General features: G+C 42.3%; 1 protein-coding gene across 1 annotated transcript in view; it reads right to left on the bottom strand.

The window, feature by feature from the left end:
• Positions 1-25,796, bottom strand: part of BCOR (BCL6 corepressor) — a 70,364-nt gene that overhangs the window by 29,733 nt on the left and 14,835 nt on the right. Inside the window, exons 2-8 of the mRNA XM_065399019.1 lie at positions 20,180-20,309; positions 18,607-18,685; positions 14,632-17,457; positions 13,893-13,946; positions 13,308-13,491; positions 3,028-3,309; positions 2,339-2,692 (exon numbers count right to left, since the gene is read on the bottom strand). Of these exons, the coding sequence (XP_065255091.1) occupies positions 2,339-2,692; positions 3,028-3,309; positions 13,308-13,491; positions 13,893-13,946; positions 14,632-17,457; positions 18,607-18,685; positions 20,180-20,265 (3,865 nt within the window). The 5' untranslated portion in view covers positions 20,266-20,309. The remainder of the gene's footprint in view (positions 1-2,338; positions 2,693-3,027; positions 3,310-13,307; positions 13,492-13,892; positions 13,947-14,631; positions 17,458-18,606; positions 18,686-20,179; positions 20,310-25,796) is intronic.

Raw genomic sequence — 25,796 nt, 5'->3', positions numbered from 1 at the left:
TCCTCTTTATCCTCCAAGAACTGGGGCAAATATTAGAGCTTGTCTACATTTAAAACACTGCAGCAACGCTGCAGCACTTCTGTGAAGACTCTACCAATGACAATGGGAGGGATTCTCCCATCAGCGTAGGTAATCCACCTCCTGAGAGGCAGTAAGTAGCTGGGTCAATGGCAGAATTCTCCCGTCGACATAGCGCTGTCTACACTGGAGGTTAGGCCAGTTTAACTACGTCGCTCAGGGATGTGAAAAATCCAACCCCCTGAGCAACATAATTATATCGGCCTAATTTCCTCATGTAAACCAGGCCTTAGTTACATCTAGGGGAGTCCTCAGAAAAAACAGACTAAATTTGCTTTGGGGAGGGTGGGGGGAGAAGGAGACTGCTTACAGCCTTTGATCTGCAAATCCTGAAAGGGAGACAAAGAAGAGCCTCATCCTCTCTTTCTGAGAGTGGGATGGAGGGAGAAGGAAGAGCTATCTGAGAAGATGTGGAGTCTCTGAGAGCAGAAACAGCCACATGGTTTGGGTTTGCAGGATGCCAGTCAAGACAGCACAAAGCATGTTGAGGATATCTGAGTGCAGCTGAGATTTTAAGTTGCTTAGGTTTGTGGGAGCGATACCTCCTCAAGTGACTGAGGTAACTAATCACTTGAGGTTTGAGAGCTGGGGAAGGGGAGAGAGAAGACAGAAATGATGCATGCAGGTGAATGGTGGGAGGGAGGGGAAGCAAAACAGGGAAAGAGCGGTAGTGCTTGGCCCCTCCCTGGAATACTGTGGGCAGCTGGAGCTGGCCACTGTGACAGTCTGGGGGAGGTCCCAGGGAGCCCACCTCTTCCACCGATTGGCTCAACACTTGCTGGCTACCACGGTGATGGAGCAGAAATAACAGAAGCGAGCAAGCCCCAGACTGGAGTAAGTAGGGAGACAGTCCTGCTTAGGAGAAGCCCCGGTTGTGGGAGAAGACTGCCAGCATGTGGAGCTGAATACAGGAACAGGAGCCTTTGATGCTGCTGGATGGGCCTTGCTCAGCTATTGAAGCAGTTGTGGGGGTGTTAAGGAATCATACTGCTAGTCAAGGGGAATCCCTAGATTCACTCAACCCCCCAGCCCCTCCACACAACCTCCCGGGAACCCTCTGAGGTCAGGTCTACACTTAAAATGCTTCAGTGATACAGTGAGGCGCTTCAGTGAAGAGCTTCTCCTGCCGGAGTACTTAATCCGCCTCCCTAGAGGCCGGTAGCTATGTCGACAGGAAAAGCCCCCCCATCAAGATAGCGCTGTCTACACAGGGGTGAGGTTGATATAACTGCATCACTCGGGGTGTGGATTTTTCACACCGAGCGACATAGTTATACCGATGTAAGTTTACAGCATAGACCTGGCCTGAGATGGAAAGTGAACTAGAGGAGCAGGAGAGAGAGAGAGAAAGAACCTGGCAAAATATCCTGAAGAACAGAGCCCTCAGTGAGTCACTGAGGAAAGCTCTGCGCGTGCGCATGGAAGAACACTGGGGAGCAACCACAGGGCAGTTCATCAGGCGTGTCTGTAGAGAAAGCAGACAGGCAGACTGCACTACGGGAAAAATCAGGGGTAACCTCTTGACTGCCTCTAAGCCTTTGAGAAAGCAGAAAAACTCAGCAGTTCTTAACCTGATGGAACAGCAGATTCCCATGATAGAGAATCAAAGTCTTCATGCTACTCATACTGGACTTCTTGTTTGTTTTTAATTATACCCAAAAGGCACTAATCCATTTAGCTATACATGCAGTAAGTATTCTTACATGGACTAACAACCTGAGTTTTTTTTTCTAAATCAGAACTATTCATGAATTATAAGAATGCCAAAAGCAACAGAGGGTCCTGTGGCACCTTTAAGACTAACAGAAGTATTGGGAGCATAAGCTTTCGTGGGTAAGAACCTCACTTGCATCTGAAGAAGTGAGGTTCTTACCCACGAAAGCTTATGCTCCCAATACTTCTGTTAGTCTTAAAGGTGCCACAGGACCCTCTGTTGCTTTTTACAGATTCAGACTAACACGGCTACCCCTCTGATACTTGAAGAAATGCCAAAACATCTGCAGACACAAATCTTCAATTTTAAAGTCATTTAAACCACAATTTAAAAACAAAAAACAAAACAAAAACCACATACACACCCATCTGACAAATTTTAGCTAGTGATTTTTTTTTTCTTTTTTTTTTTTTTTTATAGTGGAGCTGTAAGTCCTTATACATGTGGACTTCTATAAAAACTGCTGACAATTCCTTAACAGTGGTGGCAGCATGCATCACTACTAATGCTATGCCAGCTGATGTTTCCCTAGTAGTCTCTGCATACCTTGTTCATTGTCACTTGTTTTGAGGGACTCTTCAGACCAACTTCTATTGCTTTTGACCTCTGACCTTTTCCTGGTGTGCCTTTCTTCTGTGCAGTCTTTGACCTTTGCAGTGGCCTCTGGGTGAACAGCCTCAGCTAAATCTTTCCTGCTTTGCCGGCCCAACTTGCCGGACGGGGATCTCTCTGGTGACACCTGCTGCTCCCATAGTTCCCTAAGATGCTGCAGGTGACGCTGCTTTTTGGGATGGAGCCCTGTTAATTCAATGCACACCTTCAGGTTGGTCACCTCATTACAATTGGGCTCTTCTAAGTGGTTAGAGGAATTGTTTGTCATTTCCCTCTCAGGCCAGTCATCTAATGGAAAAATAACTAAAAATTAATCAAAAAGCCCCCTCAACTTAAAACAAAAGCTACATTTCACTTGCGGGGCATATAGTCTCAGCTTTACCACCACACTATGCATTTTAAAAGGTTTGGTCATTAAGGGTCACATGCACTAGGGTCATTTGCATTGCTATGGCTACCGTGTCCAATGACTAGTGCTTTACCCTCAGATACCAAGATATTATTTTAAGTGAAAAGACAGTGCTCAGACTGGTAACTATCAAGTTCATAAATGGAGACATTAATTCATAAGGATACTCCTTTCACAAGAAATTCTTTAAGGGACACCAAAGCAATGGAGTTACCTTTGGAGCTCCTCCTCTTTTTTGCCTTTGACACAGCTTCATCCTGCAGTTCATCCACAAAGTTTTCGTTTTGGCTGCTCTCATTCTGTACTCTCTCGCCAGAGTGTTTACGCTTTCTATCCAGACGTGGGCATGGATGCTGACTGATATCTTCTGTTGACTGGTCCCCTATATTTTCATAGAGAGGATGTCTCTCCAGATAATATTTCTCAGTTGGAGGGTCTCTTTCCTCTGAGGTTTCAAGAAAATGATCTTGGTTGTTTTCTGCACTATTAAAATCACCTAAAAATAATTAAAACACAAAACAAAACAAAAAAAGTCTATTGTGAAATAACTCATTTCTGATCTCTTCAATGTCAATCTCCTAACAATAGATCCTTATGATTTCTGAACCAAACAAGAAATAGTTTACTTTAGATCTAATTTTGCTACAGCCAGCTGTAAAACAGCAACTTTCCCAGCAGTCAAGTTGAAAACCAAGCACGTATGCAAATTTTTGGCCTTCAATTTTTAGCCAGTATCCAACCAGGCACTTCACCATACAAGTAGCCATAGAAATGCCACAGTATACTTACCTTTCTCTTTAATTCAGGGTTTTTCCATGACTTTAAAGAATCACCTTTAGATATCAAAAGCACATACTCTTTTGAAAGAGTAACCTTAAAAATCAGATAGCAATGCAAACTTCATTTCTGCAATGGCTTTTATAAAATTAATTTCAGCAGCTCTGATACTTTAAGTCAATGCAAGACTAATCATGCCAAACTGCAGAGCCTGATTACGAGAATTCAACCCCGCTACTGTGTGTCCTTGGATATACAAATGGGAAACAGAAGTGAATGCACATTCTAGCACTCACTCTGATAGGAAAAACACTTCAAGAATAGCTGTGAAATGATAAAATGCTACCTGAATTTATTTTAAGGTTATATGCAGCCCTGTATACCTGTAATAATCTCCCAGTCACCATATAGCAAGTTCCTTCATCTCTTCCTTCAAAAAAATCAAGCATTCACTTATTCCATGAAGCTTTCCAGCTACAGTGACCATATAAGCCTTGAAAAATTTACCTGACACTACTTGAGTAAGATTACTAGCCAAGGAGAAAAATGCCTGTGCTACCATGCCCCTCCAAACTTAAGAACCCTGATTCAGGATCAGCTTAAGCGCATGCTTAATGTCAATGGGACTTAAGCATTATACAGGGATTCTTTGAATAGAGATTATTTCTTGAAACAGGCCTAAACAAACAAAATAGGTGCGTACTACTTATTATGCACTATACAGAAGTAACGTGTCAATCAACTTTGAATTTTTATATTATATACACACACTTTTATATATTAGAGTTTAGGTCTCTCATAAGTCTTACCCTTCTTGGCTCACTCTCTTTTGTTTTCTTATTGTTTACAGTCCATTTCCGCTTTTCTTTCTCTCCCATCTCCCTACATTTCACATCCCTTTTGCTTCCAAATACATTGTCGTCTTTTCCTCAGCCCCTCTATTTTCAGTCTTTCTCCCATTTCTCTCCTCAAAACTACTCTCATGTACACACACAAAGTCCACTTAGTTTCTAATTTATCCTATCAATCTCTTCTCTTCAACCATATCTGCTCACCCACTACCCTCTTCCTTACACTCACCCTGGCCCCATTTACTCATCCCCACCCATCCCATCTACTTACTCATGCTTGCCCCTTCTTACACAGGGCTTGACACATTTTCCAGAAACCCAACTGTCTGTGAACTAGATTAAGGGTCCCCACTCTCCTTTTGGCAATGCCCAGGCAAGAAGCAAAGCCAGGCCCCACTGACTGGGAAAGGCAGAGGGTAAATTGAGCTGGAGTGCCACTATTCCATTTGCCAGTACTTCTCCTTGGTGCCTGCCTCCTCTGCTCCTGAACTTAAATTTATTTTTAAATGAACGCTTAGCCCTTTAATTCCTAGCCCTCATGATTACAAAGACAACCTTCAAAATGTGAATCAGCTATAAACCAACTCAATCATGTCTACCTGAATCTGCAGACCAAATGAAATAATGATGTGTAGTGCACACTATTTGCTTAAATGGGTGCTGGTTCTGAAGTCTAATGCTGACATTTACATGGTCTTCATTATTTACTATTTTACTGATGTTTAAAGCACACAAAGGAGGACTATCCTATTATGAAAATTTCAAAGGTATTCTACAAGCAGCATCTCATTGTGCAGGGATAGTCAATTATTTTTTGTCAAGGTCCAGATTTTTTGGTCAAGGTATAGTCAAGGTCCAGACTCCAGAGAAAATAATAAAAAAAACCCAACAATGATAATGATAATAAATAATAATAAGTAGTAGTAAATAAAAGGATTTCATGGTCCGTTCAGTCTGGTGATCTGGATTTGGTCCACGGTCTGCCTATTGACTACCCCGTCATAGTGTGTCGTAAGTGAACCGAGCTTGAGAAAGTTTCCCCCCCCCCCCCCCCCGGAGGAGTTTATGCTGGTTTTCCTACCAGAATGGTAGGAACCTGGACCCTGCTTGTGGCATCATCTTTTGTAGCCTCGAGCTAATAGGTTCCTGACAAAGCCAAGCACCCAAATAGTCTGGCTGTTGGAAGGAAGGGGGAAGAGAGCGTGTGTTCCCCCAACCTCTACCTCAGAGCTCTCTAACTACTACAAGGATGGTATCAAGTCCTTCCTTCCTTAGCCTTTGTCTATGTTCTGCCAAAGCTAAATTGACCTCATGTTTTTCAGTTTTACTGCTGCCCTTGGGTTTCCTTTAGCAGCAGTGATAGTGAAGCTGCCTCTGGTCAGTTTACACTTACTGCAACTTGGAAAAGCTCTAAGCAGCAGTTAGGGCACTTCAGCTGTCTGCAGGCTCCAGAAAAAACACTGCATAAAAGTTTAAACTCCATTTAGAAGGTTACAAACTCAACCAATAAAAGGACAAGAGGTAAAAGCCGGAAGCACTCTCTCAAGAAAGCACTATATTTGTCTTATGAAATGTTCATGCCCTGACCATACCTCTCTGTGGCTGTTTGGTATTAAGTGAACCCATTTTTTAGATTGTTCATCTTATACATAACACTGATACGTCTTTTTCTTTTTTTAAAAATACAAAGATTGGAAGAGTGGAGCAGCTACCTTAGTTTATTATACGCTTTCTCCAAAAAGTTACTGTCCAAAATCAAAATGCACTTGTAAATATTAGACACCTGCACATCTGGTAACAATGTACTAAGAATATCCAGCCTTGTATAACAACAGCACATCAATATTAATCAGATTTGTTCTGCACAAATTTAAAAGAAGTTGGACCGGCAACATTTTAAGTTATCACTTCAAAAATGTTTCTAAAAACATAAAATCAAATCTGATAAAGTGATCTACACTCTTATCATTTTGTGTTTCACTCCCTGAACAGACAAAGTCAGAGGGAATTTCACCACATTTCTGGTACACCTCTACCTCGATATAACGCTGCCCTCGGGAGCCAAAAAATCTTACTGCGTTATAGGTGAAACCGCGTTATATTGAACTTGCTTTGATCCACCAGAGTGCGCAGCCCCCCACCCCACCCCTAGATCACTGCTTTACCGCGTTATATCCAAATTCGTGTTATATCGGGCCGCGTTATATCGGGGTAGCGGTGTAGTTACATTTTTTAAGGTGTTCACCCATACCACAAATTATGTAGCGTCTTTCAGATTGAAAATCACTGTTATGGAACGGTCTCCCTGTTGATAATGCACTTTGGAATGAGAAAGGGGAGGAACACCCTGATTATTTCCTAGAGATCCTTGTAAGGACCTGGAGAAGCAGCAGTCCTTATTGTGACCATCCAGAGACTGCAGATGGGATTTGCAGGGAACAGCCATTTAGCACCCCCTAGTTACTAATGAAACAAAGTTACATCCAATTAATTCAACTCCCTAATTCTTTTTTTTCCAAGCAGGATCTGACCTAGAAACCCAGAATGCCCCACTATGCCTTGCAAAGGATAGCCCCAAGAATGAAGAAGTGGCGATGTTCAATTTAGTCTCATTATCATTAGTCCTCCATTCACAGAGTTTTTCTGGTGCATTGTTTCTAGAGAGAAGAGCAAAACAACTACCAATGCCAGTCAATGTGTGTGGCAAATAGCTGGTGGGAGTAGTTCCACTCATTCCTGTCCTCTCTCTGATTCTACCACACGGGCAGTAGGAAACTCAGTGATGCCTCCATGATGGCAGTGTGACAGCCTATTGCTGCCAAGCTAGCAGGCCAGTCCTTTACTGAACCATTTTAAAAGATTAGGAACATTAGATGCTCAATGTATATAAAATGTGTGACATTATAATCTGCCTATGCCAATGTTGCAAAGTGAGGGAAGAGATATAGTCAGGCAGAATTGTAAAGTTATTAAAATATTTTGGAAAGCATCTTGACTATACTGTATTTGCAGACTACCAAAAATACACTTTTCTACAAGTGCCTAAGTGAATGACAAATCCACAGGACAAACCAGAAACGAAAGTCTGAGCTGTCAGATGGCCCATAGTTTGGCACTGTCTTCTCAGGCATGTACTCTGCATCAAAGCATTATCGTTATGAGGTCTAGTTATGTCAAATGCCAAGAGGTTGTTGGTTTTTGTTTTTTGCTCATAAAAACTACAGTAGTTTCACAGAACACAACTCTATTCATATTTTACCACCAGATTCCACTCTGTCCTGAATCTGGTTTGGAAAGCCATCTGGATCAAAGACACAGGACTCCCAAAATCCAGGTATGAATATCAAACAGAAGTGCACTAGCACAAGGACAGTCTCCCCTCTTTGGGCCCATACGCAGAGTTTGGTCTTCCTCAGGCACTCACACCTCCTCTGTACCCTTTACTCTGTTAAGAAAGCAAACAGCAAACGCACTTCGGAGTTTTCAAATCATCACTATTCAAATAATAAGCAGCAGAAAGAGACTGATGGAATAGTAAATGCTAGTTTTCATATCAACACATCACATAAGAAAGTTCACTCTAAAACAGCAAATGCTGCTACAGGGAAGGGCAACATGTTCCTGACATCATTTGCTAACTTCAGTCCAGTCATACTAACTCAGCAACAAAAGCCACCTTTTACTATCCTGTAAAACTGGAAAGAATGACCACTCTACACGTATTGTTTTCTACTTGAAGCAGTATCCCCAGTGCACTGGTCACATTTTGTGAGGAAGAAATTATTAAAAACTTTTCATTTTCTCCATCTTCCTTTTCCTGCCAGCACAAATACTCTTTAACAACACATCTCCCATACAATATGAACAGGAAACACATACCTTAGTTTTTAAACTGCAGTTCTTTCTTTATAGATAAAGTGGCGACTAGAACCAGCTTTTCCTCTCCTCTTCAGTGACTTCTCATTGCAGGCATTTAAGTAAGATGCCTTTTAGTCCTCATCCCAACTCTTCACAGGACACTTTATCTGAACATGAACTAGCATTCATCACCAAGATCACAACAAAAATAGAACAATTCAGCCAAGCCACTTGTCAGGATAAAGCAAGCAGTGTTCTGACTATGTCATGGGGGGGGCATTTTCCCTCTCTGGATGTCTTCCATCCTTGTTTCCTTCACCTAAATCCATTATATTCAGAATCCTGAGGCTTTTTTGCACCACTGCCAGTCATAGCAAGGTAATTCTGACCAGGCCAAATGACAACAACAGAATGTTTGCTGTTTTGATCTTTCATTACTCAGCATGCATACAAACAAGAAACTGAAGCATTACCTATGCTGTGTGCTAAGGAACAGACACCTAGCAAAGAGGCTGCAGATCAGTTCTTAACATCTGAATTTTAACCTCCTTGCAAATAAAGGCATTATACTTCTATGCACAGAATTGGAATAATCTCCTCCTCACACCCACATTCCCCAAAATCTCTGGTCTTTAACATACCAGTTTTTATTTTTCTCTATTAAGGATCAAACAGTATTTCTCTACTGTAATATTAGAGGAGCATAACTACCAGTTTGTCTATCAAGACATTCACAGCTTGCAGAATTTATTTACTCTTACATACTTTTGTATGATTTTAGTACTGCTCAAAAATTGTGGTTATTTACCAACATGATTGCATCACATGACCTACTCTGAAGTAAATGTATCTGTATGCTTAAATCACTTGATCACTGAACAATTCTATGATTCACGACACACGCATCCCATAATTTATCGTGTTTGTGCTATGGAAATGCTCCATAGAAGCATTGCCACAGCAACATTTACTAGTCACCTTAGCAACAAAGCAGCTTCACTACTGTTCTCGTATTTCCCACTGAGTCCTAAACAAGATGGAAGAGTATTAAGACACTTACAATTTACCCCTCTATTTAACCAAGTTTGAATCTTTGTACTCTTCTGCAGAGAGAGAGAGAGAGAGAGAGAGAGCGTGCCTATTCCTAGCAACAGTCTGCATTCTAAACACTGAAGAAATATTTTAGAAGTCATTAGACAACGTGGACCAGTTTATTAAGTTATCATAAGGTTTTTTGGGAGGGCAAGGCTTTACCCATGTGCCACTTGACTAAATCCCCAAGACAGCCCAGGAAAAAAAAATTGGGGCTGTCAGATGGCTGTACTAATTCTCTTAAAAAAAGTAGTCAGAGTGGCAAAAATATTTATTATACTATTATTATTGCTGTAGGAGGCAAGGGTTATAGAAGTAGTGTCTGAAACAACCACTAGATCTTAAGGCAATGATCCTGTATTATGTTCTACGCACAAAGACTACTGAACCCTGCACAGAGCCCCACTGACATGACTGGGGCCTTGCCAGGTCACAGCAGTCAAGCTGCATACCACATGTTACAGGATCAGGCTTTAAATTGTATTTGTTTTTCTTTCAAATGCACGTTAGCCAGCTAAAGGTTCACAGCAGGGTGCAAATTTAACATTTTACCAGAAATTACTGATTAATCAATTAATTTTGTTCATGAATTTCCTGCTAGCATCGGAAAGGTCTACTGCTGTAATATTGGATAGAAAATTATGTATAAAACAAAATGTAGCATCTTTTCAGCATCAAGATCCAACATAGGAGACAGAGCATAAGCTGGGGGAAATTCTGAAATACAGCTGTTTAAAGTTCTATTCAATTTTAAACCTTTCAGCGGAGATCAGGAATTGGAGGGGGGAAATGGAATGAAAGTATTTACATTTTCTCCTGTGAGCATCCTTGTTGAAAGCCACAGCTGGTAAACTGAGGAGAACACTAGGCAAGGTTTATCACATCTTTGCCAGTTGTTATTCTGTTAGAGAGATGTGTCAGGATTCCCAGCAATTCAAGCTGCACCAGAGCACCAAAAAGACTATGCTAGAGGCATTCAAGAAGTGCAAAATTCATATCCCTGATTTAATCAGCTGCTATACCAAGGAGCAGAAGGTGAAACAGGGCAGTAAAAAGTTTTACTGAGGCCAGGTCTATACTATAGACTTACACCAGTATAACTAAGTCACTCGGGGTATGAAAAATCCATACCCTTGAGTGACGCAGTTATACCGACTTAACCCCTGCCGTAGATAGTGCTATCTTGACAGGATGGCTTCTCCCATCAATATAGCTACCGCCTCTTGCAGAGGTGCATTAACTACACCAATGGTAGAAACTCTCACGTCAGCTAGTAACATCTTCACTGAAGCTCTACAACAGCGCAGCTGCAGCACTTGAAGGGCATGTATATACTACAAAAATGATGTTGACTTAAGTTACATTGACGTACAACCACCGCAGTAATTAAATCACTTTTGCATAGCCACATATATTATGCTCCTTGTGTCGACGGCGCACAACCTCACCAGGAGCGCTTGCACCGATTGTACAGTCAGCGTGGGGCATTGTGGGATGGCTTCTGAAAGCCAGCAACAGCCCATGTAAGCAAGGCAGTGACACTGCATCGACCTAACTATGTCAACCTAAGTGCTACGCCTCTCACGGAGGTGGAGTTTTTAAGTTGGCATACCGGACGAGTTACATCATCAGGAGCAACATTTTAGTGTAGATTCTTACAGAGTTAGGTCGATGCAAGGCAGCTTACGTTGACCTAACTCGGCAGTGTAGACCAGGACTAAGTGCAGACCTGCCTTGAGAACCGAATTAGTATCTGCAAGTGTAGTCGCTGCAAAGCCCATCATGTGCAAGAGAAACTCCTTTACTAAAAGAAAGCTGCATTTTTAAAAGTTGATAGATTTAGCAATTTTAACAAGCCTATAAAACTTCCCATCAACTCATAGCTAATTAATTGCGCACAAGAACATACTCACAAAAAGTCATAATACCCTTCCCACTCCCAACAATTCTTTATCAGTTCCAACTGCATTTCATCCAATGGAGTCTCGTGAGCCAGAACACTGCTAAGTTATGGATTTGAGAAAACTGCAAATTGTACCGTTTGGGGTTTGGTTTTATTTTTTGCTATTTTCTGCATCATCAAAAGTGTCATTTTAAGATTACATTATAATAGTGAGGGATAATCCTCAAACAAGTCTGAGCATCTGAAAACAAGTGCATCTGAAGAAACTTTTCTCTCTCCTTCCCTCACCCTCCAGACTATTCCCTGTTTTCTCTCTCAATCAACTTGATCTACTTTTGGCAATAGCCTATTCTTCCCTTCATCCTACCCCTGTGAGCACTTAGGTGACCTGCCCTCCCTCCAACAGTGGCATCCAGGTGGCAGGACCCAGATGCTGCTGCTCTTACAACACTTTGATATTTCAGAATGTGTGTGGGATTTAATGGAGGACATTACAAGTGTGCAGTGCACTCTGTGGTGCGAGTAGTGCTGAGAACTGAAGAAAGCTCTAGCAGTAGCACCCTGTAGAAAGTCTATCATGCTTATGACCAGGCAATGGGATACTGTAGAACAACAAGGCCTCTTTGCTCTTGGAAACTCACTCAATACACCTTGAAGGGAACAGAAGGCTGAGGTTCTAGAAGCTAAGCTTGGTTGCCATTTTGATACTCGCTGTAGATTAACAATGAAATCTTCACTGTTATTTTGCCAAGCTACTTTTTTGTTCACATATTTTTATTTTAGTAGCCACAGCACCACAATAACTTGTCTGAGGTGAGGAACTGAGCAGGTGCAGATCATCATCCTGTCCACCAAAATTATTAAACTAAGACCAGGACAATAACTCACAATTATTAAATTACTTAGATGACATTTTCTACCAGCCCTACTCCTAAGTCCTCGACTATGGAGGAGCACATCAACCCAATTAATTATACATATACTATAGACCATCCAGTGTTCTACTAACATTTTTCTTGAATTGCAACTTTGAATTTTCTGCAAATACGGAATAAAACAGTGATCAGCTCCTTAATTACTTTGTTACAAGCTGTTGCAAGGAAAACAGTTTGGAGACTGATGGAACCCAGACTACTTGCTATGAATTAGAACTAATTTTACAAATATCCATTAAAAAATTAATATGACTTAGGAAAAAAGTGCTTTGTGCCTTTTGCAATAGAGCTCAATGACAGTACTTCCACACACTGTCCCACGCTACTGCAAAGCCTCTTGCCCTTGGCCCAAACAACAATGCATCAGCAACAGACAGTTTCACAGCATGGTGACTGCCCTTGAGGACTTCTGATGGTCTAACACATACATACCCTGCCACAGTAATAAGTGGAGGGGATGAGATAGTTACAAATGCATTTTCAATTTCACAGCTACAGTTTATTTATAAATAAGTAGATGTGGTAGATTATATACTTGACTTCCCCTGCAACCCTTCCATTTTGCCTGCCCCCATAGAGTGAAGGAAAGCTACATTATTGGAACTGAACAGTGCCACCCGTTTTTAAACAGAACTTCACAAAGGGAACATGGGAAAGTTCTACTTAAAAACTAATGGTGCAATAAGACCCTGGGTTTTTAGTTTCAGCTGTTAAGGTACTAGTTCATCTACTGCAAAGTAGATCTGTGTAGGGTGATAACTGCTATGACAATAACCTGCTATTTTCACAGAAGCTACACTGCCAAAAGGTGCAACTTTTCAACAGACATTCATAAATCAAAAAAATATGCATGGAAAACAGCAAAGGTCACAACTCTATATATGAAAATGTGACTGGATATTGTTATGTAAATTTGTATTAGTTACTGCTGTCACTATTAATCACTCTTATTTACAAAATTCTGTAGTGATAAAAATTCTACTAGTTTCCATGTATTATGTAGTTTTAGGACAAACTGCTATAGTATACATACATACACACGCACACACACTTCAAAAAGCCATCTTAATGTGCTTACATCTATCATTGTCATTTTGATCAGCAATGGCATCTTCCAGAGTGACAGACTTTGGCTTCTTTTCATTATTTCCTTTCAAGTTTTCCCAGTCTGCCTGGTTGAATCTGCAGACCTCTGAGTCTTTGGTTGCTGTGTGGCCTTCTCTCTCTTTCATCTCCAACTCTGAGAAGCGCATCATTGCACGCTAGAAAGAGAATTGATATGAAAAAAAATCTCACAATAAAAGCTACTCCATTTACCTTACCTTATATGAAAGTATTTCCAAAGAAAAATCTGCTCAAAACCAAAGTTTGAGATATATCTAATATATAAAGTTTAAAATATCTCAGTTGTATAAAAATATTCAAAATTTCTAGTATCTATATGTAAAAATCCACACAATTCTTTCATATATAAAGATATACTGTATATAAACAAAAACATTCTGTTTTGGAGGTATAAGAAACAAAACAAAAACATAAAAACAGAAACTGCACAATGAATAAAGACGACCATGGCCCACAAACTTCCCTTTGTGTATTTGGAAATGAAATTTAACTCAAAGGTTTATGTAAGATTCTAGTAATAAAAATTTGAAGAACTGACCTCACAGTAAGCAGCAGGTAGACATAAAATACTGTCCTCTTGTAATCCTTCCATCTATGTAATTAAAATGGGCACTCAATGGATCATTTAAATAATTTCATCCATTTTTATAAGCATAAACCAATTCTTTTCTTAACAATGCACAACAATTTGGTTTAACTCATCTTTTAATTAAAAGTAAAGTATCTTAAGGAAATTCCTATACAATATCTGTCATCGCTCAACATCAAATTCAATACTGCTTCTATTCCTTTACTACATTCTTGATTGGTGAAAAGGTTGCATAAAAGTTGCATAAAACCCACCAACACATGGCTGCTACTCCTCTCCATCAAATGTCACGTATGGTATAGTAATCAGAACTTCTGGATACCCTTTGCTATCTTACAGTACTGGCCTACTTGAGAAGCTAAAGCAACCACTAGTCTAACATATCATGCATTCTTCAGCTCCCCTAACTGCAGAATATTTAATACTTATGTTATCAGCACTTTATCAGTTCTCATTAAAAGCATTTTTTAAACTGACTAGTGAATACATATAGTTCACATCTACTACTATTCACATAACCTGGCTTCACAATTTTATAAACAAAAAATTATTGTTACCATTTCTGGCAACATCTAGACCAAATAACATATTCCCCACCTGTGTAGGATATATCAAATTTAATACTTGACTGTGACTTTATAAACAAAAACACAAAAAATGCTTTGGTAGTTAAACCTCACAGACTCACCTGCAGTGCCCGCTGCTCTCGGCTGAGTTGACTAGAATCTGCATACAGTTCAGTTGTAACACACTTGAATCGATCACCTACATAGCCAGCAGAGTTTGCAATTCTTTTTGCCAATTTAGACGGCTTGGGTTTCAAAATTTTGCCATCAGTAGATTCTAGATCATCAGTTCCATCTTTGGTATATGTCTGATTAGACTCAATATTGGACTGTATATTTCCCATACAAAGTTGTTTTGCACCATCCTGTACTTTGCCAAAACACATAGCTGGACCATCACTTCCATGAGTATTCTCTAAGAAAGCAGAGGAAGGCTGAACTGGTAATCTTTCTTTATTTTGGCTTCCTGATACATCCTCTTTCCTTAAATTGAACAGTGATGAATTCTGGGACTGTTTAAAATTATAGGTTTCGTGGAAATCATTATTTCTTCCAAACTCTTCTCTCATTACAATAAAATCTCTGTGCTGCAACACTTGTTCTACCTTGCGCTTCGTGGGGTCACTAGTTTGAATACGGCTTTCAGTAGTAAAGCCAGTTTTTGCTACATTTGTTTCACTTTTCACATCTTGTTCATCTCGCAGAAGATCTGAAAAGAGGTGTTTGTCACTTTTGGCCGCGTTCTTACTATGACTTGAACTTTGGTGTGATTTTGTGTTCTTATCAATAGGTACTTCATAATGTGTCTTTGTACTGGTTTCCAGCATCTCTGGCAATCTGTTTCTTGTAGCAGGATCCTCATAGCGGAGCCTTTCGTGTGACCTAGATCTTCTTTCTGATTTTTCATCCTTATTTATTTCCAAAGCTGAATGCTGTAACAACATAGGATGTACCATCCCCATCCCCAGGGCATCTTGATAGGTCATAAACTCTCCTCTAGCAGCTGGCAGGGTGTATGGAATGCCAGGTTTTGGTGCCAGATGCCCAGGGAAAAGACTGCCATTAGGTAACAAAAGTGGATGAGGATACACGGGTCCTTTTCCATGTAAAGATAAAGGGCTTATAGCTATACCCTCTGGAACCGGAAATGGGAGATAACTTCTTGGATACGGCAATGGTGGAGATCGGAATGCCTCATTTGGAGGTAAAAACATGGAACTTGATGCAAGGGCATTCTCATTTGCTTTGAAACTAGATTCTTGATTATTGGATTTAGTCACTTTACTGTTATGTTTTGCAGACGTTGCTAAAGGTTGTCCTATATGCTGTATGACAGACGCAGTACTTTCCATAGCACTCCTGTTTGTCTTGGTGCAATCTACATTGGGGTTTGGGGCTGGCGAAGCAGATGCTGGCCGACCTCCACTTGACACAGACCCTGAAATATTACTGACTACTGCTTCTGTTCCACCCATCCTAGGGCAAGAAGAACTTCTCTGTTGTGGTATCACCCAGTCTAATGCTTTGTTTTTCAACTGCATGTTTTTACCACCGGTATCTTCGTTCGGACTTGGACCAGGAACAACCCAGGATGAGGGTGCAGTGCTAATTATTTCAGGTCTATAGAGAGGACAACCATTTCCCGAAGGAAAAATAGTTTCTTTCTGAACATCGCTTCCATGTAAAACTAATCCACTTCCACCTCGGCTATGACCTAAAACAGTTGGTGCCATTTTTTTAATAAGGTCAGATTTGGTTGTCTCTGCATCAACAACTTTTGATGACAAGTCTAGTGGCTTGTCTAGGACATCTTTGGCAGTTGTTTGTTTTTCTAGTGGCAGAGGTGACCGGCTGTCCTTTCTATCGTGACCTGTTTTTCTTACATGTGTTGTAGCTTGCTGTGAAATTTCACCAGTGTCATGTGTTTTGGGAACTTTTCCATTAGACAGTCGTGAAGGAGGAAATTCATTACTTACACTCACATATGGCTTTGGGAGCGTAACTGAAGAAGGAGACGTCGAAATTCTGGTAAACTGTTTGTGATACTCTGAGTAGGTATCCCCAACTTGTGTGGGCAGATGAACTCTAGGAGATGGTCTCGGTGAATGAGATAACAAGCTAGCAGGGTCTGTCGACATATTACCAGCAGCTGACTTTGCTGATGGGACTCTGGGCTGTTTGCTGTTCTGAATATGTGGATAGGCATGAGAGTCAACAGGATTTCCAGGACTGACTCCCATCTTCCAAGACAAGCTTTTATCTGGACAGTGTACTAGTGGGGGAATTGTTGGAGATGCTGAAGCAGCTGAGATCCTCATTGGTGAAGCTAAAGATGATGGAATGTGGGGAGCAACGTAGTGAGAGGGCGGCAGATATAAAAAACGTTCACCATTTGTACATACAGGTGAATATGTCAGATGTTGTGGTAAGCTGTATGTGGACTGCTGAGGTAGCAATGCCTTATACATGTTCAATGAATACTTATTTGGTGAGTCAAGAAAAGGATATAGAGCGGGTGTTGCACCCTCCATATAAGGATTTACCCAGGGAAGCCTTAGGTAACTAGCACCATTGACATTAAGAGGACTTTGTTTGTCACTTGAAGTTCTGTCCAAGCCTAGCGTTTCCCCTGTTGGAACAGAATTTTTTTGTATTCCAGGTGGTGTTTTATATATAGCACTGAAGCCATTTGGGGGTTTTCCAGAAACAGCTGCATTTTCTATTGCTTCGGAGGGATTCGATTTGAACTGTATCTCTGGATTTCTTTCAGAAGTAAATCCAAGACCAGCTATAGAACTTGTAGCATCCCGTGCTTTCTCTGAGCCAAGTCCACATAAACTGGAATAGACAATACTACTGGGGACTCTAAGTCCTTCCCGCATAAGTCCAGACCTGTCCATGCTCAGAGCTGCAAGACTGTCAATGCGATGTGCTGTAGTTGCATCCACCTTTGTAGAATAAGAAATGTGTTATTTTTGCATGTTGTTAAAACAACATTACTCTAGATTATAAACACATCTTTAATTTCGAAGAGAAACAATACTAATACAAATACACTGTTCATTGTTAAAATGTATGTAGGTTGATTGAACTGGTGAACATGGCTGCCGGAAATAAATCTAATTAATTAAGATGTTGGCTGCTTCATATTTGTCTTGGAGAACCTGACAAGCTGTAAAGGGGAACCATTTAGTAAAACAAGTTTTAAAATTAATAATTTGACAGATGTGTTGACCCTTTTACACTTGGAACCTAACTATGTTAATATTGCCTTTAAATAATCATCTCCTTAAATTTCCACTTCTCAGCAGAAACCATTACTACAAGACAGAAGACAGCAACTATGTCATCCCAAAAATGCAATCCTTTCAGGGGCACAAGCCTTTTGAAATATCCAACAGGCATCACTTTTGCAAGTCTGTCTGCAAGGGAAAATCCAGGATAGGAGGCTACATGTGCTCCACACCCAAACTCACCACCCCTTTTCTACAACAGTAGTAGTGGGGGAAAAACAATCTGACTTGTTTGGAGATGGATCTTAATAAATGTATTAACAAGATTATATAAGGGGGTCGACAGTGATAGCAAGGGGATAGACTCGATAGTACTGGAAGAGACCTCCTGGGTTATGTCTCTATGAAAAGTACATCAATGAAACAGTGCTGAAATTTTTTTATTTCTACTTCCAACTTTTTAAACAGAGCGCCAAATAGCTGGTGTTTTGATTTATTTTGTGACTTTATAAACTAATCCTGCCAGAATCACAAATTTGCCACAACACATTATTCCTAATGGCTTAGAAATAACAGTGCTGGTGGTATACCACTCTGCATACAAAAGATTAACAAGATAACAGAACAGAATGAAAGAAATTGTTTCTACCATGAGGCCTTCTTCACACCTTTGAAAAATAAAAAAAAAGTAACCTTTTACCACAGCTTGAAGAAGGCCTCTTATCTGAAGCAACTTGTGTCTTAATTGTAGTCCTAGCTGCACTCAAGATATTTTAATAATTTCTTTAAATGAAATGTCATCACACAAAAATGAAATAAAAAATAATCAGATGCTATTTCAGTCTAAAGCTATTAATCTCTTACCACACTGTGATTCAGGTGATTTTCTTCCCTCAATTCCAGTCTGCTTTTCGGAGCATCGCCATCATTTACTGGAATTTTCCTATTAAAAATGTAAGCTTACTATTTGAAAATATTCCTTGCATATAATATTAATAAAAGATTGTAAGGCTCCATATTTCAATTTTCCCATAACAATCCCATATGAAATTGTCTCCATCCTCTACATTAACTCACAAAAAAATAATGATATTTAAATACTGCCTGAGAACAGATTCAAGGTAAAAAAGGTTTTGACATTAAGAAAATTTTAGTCCACTTCAAAAGAACTTATCCCAAAGGCAAGTGACTTCTTTGTTAGTTTTTTTTAAAACTTCATATCTAGTGATAATTATGTAATTTAATGTACCATATTCACATACCATCTCTAAATGTTAGAGAAGAGAAAATTAAATACACACTAACATTCATGCTAAAGAGTAAGCTCCACATCTGCGCCATACCAGGGCTGGGAATTGTTATCACAGAAAGCACTAATAAAGAATATACCTTAGTGCCAACTTTCAAATCCCATGAATAAAACAGCTGACATGAAGCAGAAGGAAAGTTTCATCATTACCCAGAAGAGACCATTTCAATCATTTGATATTTAAAGAGCTAACAATAACTTGAAAAAAATTAAAATTACACTTCTGATTTTATAAATCTGTTAACGATACAAATAACCCCTAATATTACTATACCTGGAAACAATTAGGAAAAATAATAGCAAAACTTTTTAACCCAGTTTGTTTATTTTGTGTTTCCACAGAGCTGGCAAATAGTCACTTTCACTGTTTTTCCCTGTATATATCACAAACACCCTGCTTCTGTGGGGCTATCAGTCAGCAACAAAGGAGAAAATTGTTTAAAAAACAGAGGAGGAGCGGGGAAGAAACAGGAAATTATATATATCACAAAAGTTGGCAGGGTTACTCAAAGTTAAGTGTAGTCTCTGAAAGTACTGTTGAGGCTTATTGTTTTTAAATAAACTAGATTTCAAGTTGGTGGTGTCCCTTTAGCCATAGAGTCCACTTGGAAAATATGTATTAAGAAGCATAACTAAGATTCTTGAATTAATAGTATTAGGAGAAAAAAAATAACATATGGGGTGACAATAAGGAATCCAGTACCTAGATAAAAAGGCCATTGTTTCGATTTTTAATCACTGGGCAAGCCATTTGTTTTAAGGCACTGAGAGGCAAATCACATGGGACTGGCATGCCTAGCATTTATAGTTAAAAGAATATGTATTTGGATTAATACTCCTTCATAAGAACAAAATAATAAATTAAGTGTAAAAGTGCATTTAAAGGCTGCTTAGGGGAGTAATCTTTTTTGAAGGGCGCTACTGCTTCACTGAACCAGGTTGCCTGTTAAACAGTAAATCACTAGCTGGTCTACTGCTGTCACGCACATGTCTCTCCCCCCCATGCTGGCCTGATCTCGATGCAAGAAGGCAGCTATCTACTCAGGCATTAGGAAAGCGAATGAACTCTGAAATCTCACATCACAGAATCTCGCCGTGGTTTAACTTGCCAGAAGCTTAAATATTTACCTGTCTTCATTAATTCCACACATGCGGACCCTTTCATTGCTCATCCAGCTATGAACGTTGCCATACAGGGGAGTTGCAGAAAGCATGACGTCGTCTTAAAAGCGCTGCTTTTTCTTCACGATTTTATATTCTATTAAAACAAAAGTTGAGAAGATTGGTCTAGGAGGAAGTGCAAACAGCACAGTGGAGCAGCCAGCCAGCCTCCCTCCGGGTAATTAATAATGAATGCAGGATTGGTGTGGGGAGTGAGCTGCCTACGCTAAACGCTAAGGGAGAGATACCCTGCAATAAAGGAGCAAATTGAGGGCATTTATAGGTCAGAGGAGATGGATCTTTTCCCTAGTGCATAGCCACAAAATTAAGAATCACTCCAGGCTATCGACAATTAAAAAAAAAAAAGTTTCTCCAATGCATTTAATTTGAACTAAGAAACGATTGGACTAGCAAAGTCTACACCGATCCCCAAATATGTCCCATGCACCTTACGTACACCCAAATAAGGAGAGATTCTGCATGCTGGATAGTGCGTTTTAAACTGGAAACAAATCTACATTCGGAATACGCAATAGCAGAAAGCGCATTACAATAACAAGTATATACCTTCTAGATCACCCACCCTACGAACTGCTGAGAAAGCTTGTACAGTACGAGTTAAACTGAAGAGATGCCTCTGCGAAACGGATCTAAAGGAAAACTCCCTCCTAACGTTTGCACATGGGTTAAAAATAGCAAGTGGGTTGCTGAGCTCCCACCCCTTGATTTGATTAAGCACCAAACCCTGATGGCTTTTGCATTGGAGCTGCTGCGAGTGCTTTCAGTAGTTCAAATGACGCCTGCTTACTCCAGGGAAAGAAATCATTAGCGGGCTCGCTGGAGGAGTATTAGCAGTCCGAGAGGATAGGCGCTGTGTGGTGCAGCAGCAAAGGCAGGTGAAAGGTAACCGGATTGTCGCGGAGGGAGAATGCCTTTTCTTCCTTTCTTATGCCATCGCCACCCCCATTAAATTCTAGTTTGCTGCATGAGTGAAGTGTCAGGACAAGCTGCGTTTTATTAACAGGATTATCGCGGCGCATGATTTATTCCAGTGCAGGATTTTAATTGCTCTTTGGAGGTTGAGTCGTTTCTTTTGACTGAGCTTCAGCCTGCATCCTGCTGTTAAATGCTGGGTTAATAAGTAGGGGGAGACTTTAATGCACAGGATATCCCTCAGCTCTTCCTCTCTTACAAAAATAGAGTCCTTCAAACGGGAGGCACGGCACTCTTTTTACACATGCATACAAGCCAGTAATGGATGGTTGACCATGGGGAATTTAATCCAGAACGTTTCCCAAAGCATATATGCTTCTCGAGTAAACTCACTTCCTTTGTCAGAGTCCACGATATGCAAATGATTACTTTGCTATTTAAGGGGGAAGAATCCCAGATTGTGTGTTTAACACAACACTTCACACCCGTTCAGCGAGATTCAGGAAATAAAACGGCAGGCAAGCCCCGTGTTCTCAAACATCCTTCCCCCCCCCCCCCCCTTAGAGAAGTCTATTGTGTAAAGCCCCATGCCTGGAACAAATGTATATTAATGAAATAGCACGTTCCCCCTCCTCCCTCCAGAATAGTTTCAATAATGAAGTCCACAAAAATCTGTAGAGATTAGATAGCGCACTATCACTCAAAGGGAGTTATTTCACTGGAAAGACGGTTTCTGGACAGATTTACTGGTTTCCAGATGCACCGCTCGTAATGTTTTCAATAGAGCAGCAGCATGGAGAGAGTGATTTAGGGTTTTACAGACGGTTAGTAGCCGCCCCGTGTGCTGCCTCATCTGTAAGGAATGGACACAAAGTCCAAATAGATAGGGCTGTGTGTAAAGGGGCCCACTGCTCTCCCTTTTTTAAACGGAGGGCACGAAAGGCAGACTGATATTACTCATTAGCGGAACTGCTAATGCTCCTCGTTTCCTCGCTGGAAGTGTATCATTAACATCAGCTGCGGTGCCTGAATTAAAGCCTGTCAAGCCCCTGCCATTTGCAAATAATGAAATACTAAAAATTACGTTCGCGGCTTAAGGGTTCACTGGCTCGCTAGATCGGGCAATACGAGAGATCAAACTGAAAATGCCCAATAATAAGACAGCCAACGCCCGAAGTATTTAACAAAAAAAAAAAAAAAAAAACCCTACTTTTCGACTGCAAGCCAAGAACCTCCCCTTCTCCGCCAGCTGCACGAAGTTTGCCTGAGGCCGAGGTGTCTGTGCCGGCAGGCTGCGCGCGGCTGGAAGCACAGACCTGCTACTGAGCGCTTGCAAAGAAAAATGTTGCAATTCCCTCTCCAAAGCAGCACTGCAGTCCCCTGAGCGTGCGAAGAAACGTCTTCCCCCCACACACACTCGTTTCGCGTGTGCAGCTTCTCCAGGGCGTGCAATATTAATGCCCTCTAACAGAGCTACACTGATCCCAGTTATCCTTTCGGAGCGGAGGGGGGAGGCAGTGGCTTTGCGATCGCTTTCGGGGTCGCGCTGTGCTGTGGATACGTACGTGTGGCTGTATTTATAATCGCCGCCCTGATGAACTTTTTGTGAACTGTTTAAAAGTGGAGGTCTGTTGAACAAACAGCGGCGCCACTGCCAGCCATAATTTCATTGCAACAAGCAAGAGACTTTAACTCTTCCGACTCCTTTTTTCCTTCTGCGGACAAGGGGTCGCAAAATGAAGGAGGGTGACCCACAGCCCTCGGGGAGGGTGACCCACAGCGTTACAAATAATCCACCTCCCCCAGCACCCCATTATCAGCAGGCAAATCCCTCTGTAAAACCTCTGTCGCTTCCACCAACCTTCAAGCATTTAATACGCAAGGGGGGGCTCCTGCCCTCCATTTACAGCGGGTCTACCACCCTCCCCGCAGGGAAGGGGAGAAATCCGGCTCCTGTGGTATTTTCCTCCGCGGATCGCCCCGATCTCTAACCTGGAGCGTTCGCGGCCGCGCTCCCAACACAGACCTGTACAGGCGCGTGTGTGACTGCAGCCAGGGGAATAAAAGACGCGTTTAAACCCTTGCCCGCCCGCCCGCCCACCTCGGATCCAGTTTCCCGAAACATCCACAGAGCACACCACGGCAGGCTATTTCCAAGCTGGTTTATCCAGTCCGGAGTCAGTCGGTACGAGACCCCACCGCCTCCGCACGAGAGTCAGCGCTGCAGTTGCTGGCTGCTGCCATGCCGCTCTCGCGTACGTACCAGCACCGACTGGAAAGCCCGTTCCCCTCGGGGGCAGGAATTACCGATCGCTGCTCCGCCAACTCCTCGGAAACTAGCCTGCTGCGGGAAGGGTGCCCAGCAGAATTCAGCCTAATATGAGAGAGCACGGAATTTCCTCCCGGAGGTGTCTGGCTGGGCGAGCCCTTTGGTGCTATATATAGAGCGTGATACACACACAATTTCAGAGCAATGCCGGCATGTGAGACGCACTTAAAAACACTAACCTGGCTCCAAGCGTGCCGCTGAGCTGCCCCTTTGCTCTCTTGCCCCCCTCCCCGCACTGCCAGGCGTGTTCGCTTTACAGGGCAGCCTGAGACAGCAGCGCTGGTGCCCGGAACACCCAGTTCTCGGCGCTCTCCGCACGCAGCCAGAGCTCCGCGATGCAGAGACAGGCACAGACACACACAGCGCTGTTTGGGCATTTGATTAAAAAAGGGAAACGTTTGGGTCTCCCTCGCAACGTCAACAGACTTTTGGCAGCCATTGACGCCAGCAGCAGCAGCAAAGTTTTGTTAACACACTCCTGGCTTGGAAACTAGAAAAACCCGATGCCGGGGGCCAGGGGACGCCGCCGCTCATTCTTGCCTCTTGGGCAGGGAAGCCAGTGCAAAGTGGTAGCGCCCCTCCCCCCGACATCCCTTGAGTCACTATTGTGAGGACGTCTTCTTGATTAGGAACAAGTGGAAAAGGTGAAAGCAGGGTAAGGAAAGGAGAGGAAGCCCGGCTGGGGACAGGCAGCTGCAGAGAGCCAGGAAGGGGAGAGAATGCAACGGCGCACGAGTTCCCTTTTGGCGCCTTTACTCTTTCCACCTCCAGCTCCTTCTGGCAGCTCGCCAGTTTCCACTGCAAAAGCCACAGACCCACCCTCAGTGCGACTGCAGGCGGCTAGAAAGCTTCATGGGTTAAAGTCTGCGAGTAATGTAGTAAGCAAGTGGCACCGACAGAGCAAGAGGTAGTTAAACAATCTGGCCCTCGGAAATGAAAATAGTGCAATAAATTACCCCGTCCTGATTGTCTCCAGGCCCCTGGAATGATCATTTCTAGGTTTGTGAAAATCCCTAAGAGAAGTGAAAAGCAATTCGGGATTCATAGCAATCGACTTCGATTAGACCAAACTGTTCAGCCAGACTTTGATTTATAGGGCAGCAATCCTACAGTATTTATAAGCTTAAATACGGACAGCTACTTATAAACGTGTTTAGCCACCGCGTTTCTCTTATACCTATGGCTAATATATTTACAAATTATACATTTACCGACACCAGAGTTAGAAATGACTTTAAAGACACCATATTGCACAGTTTAGGATACCTAGTGTACAGCTTTGGGATAGGCGGTTAAAGGGGAGGGTATTTTTCTTTTTAATAAAAAATACCCAAGGTATATTTTGCAAGATCTACACAGCATCACTGATTTGACACACATTTTTGCAAGCCAGGCTAGGAAGCAGCAGGCTAAGTAGCCGCCGCATGGCTCTGCGGATTAGAAAAAGAAGTTTGACCTTTACCCGGGACGTGTGGCATTTCATTTAACCATAAAGCTAAGTACAATGTGCCAGCTAGGTCTCTAAACCGATTTAAAATACATATTGAGTCATGCACAACACTAGTGCATTTCGGTTTAAGAAACACACACACGAGGGTCGGTGTCTATTTTAAGATTTTAAAACAAGCTCTTTCCTCTGCGTGTTGACTCCTCTTTCCTGCCGAGGCTCCCACACAGTCACGTGTAGCGAGGCTATCAGGACTTTCTACCGTGTAAACAAAACGCGGCGGAGCCATCTGAGGGCAGCCAGAGCTGCTACTCGGCATCAGCTACATTGGGAAGAGGACGGGGACAGGGGTGCGCCCAGAGGGACTCCACCCACAGACAGACAGACAGACGCTGCAGCCGCGGGAGGGGGAAGTGGGGAGGCAGAGATGACTGTGGCCTCTGTCTGCGGCTCTCCAGCTGCCAGCGATTGGATTCGCGGGGGAGGGCCACAAAGGGCAAGCCCCCGCCCTTGGGGCAGACACGGAGGATCAAAGGGGGGAGGGGAAGGAGGGATTAGACACTGGGGGGCAGAGGAGGGTGTTCCCCACTGGGGCGAAGGATACGAGGGGCTCCCGGGGACGGGGGACATGGGGAAGGAAGGAAGGCAGGCAGGCCAACGAGGACTTCAATCGCTCCCCATTCACGGCCAGGCACTGTCCCCCCTGCCTAGCCCAGTGACGATTCCCTGCCCCATGAGGGAACCCTCCCGCATGCACCCCTTCCTCCGCCTCTGTGCGTGATCGGGGCGCGGGCAGGGGGACCCTTCACCGCCAGACGCGCCCGGGAGGAGGCAGAGCAGCAGCGCTTGGTTCACGTGCGTCTGCTCCGCTCGGT

Source organism: Emys orbicularis, chromosome 1 (genome assembly GCF_028017835.1).
Source record: "Emys orbicularis isolate rEmyOrb1 chromosome 1, rEmyOrb1.hap1, whole genome shotgun sequence".
Taxonomy (NCBI): domain Eukaryota; kingdom Metazoa; phylum Chordata; order Testudines; family Emydidae; genus Emys; species Emys orbicularis.
The sequence above is the reverse complement of the archived record's forward strand: the minus strand, read 5'-3'. Positions and strand labels throughout refer to the sequence as shown.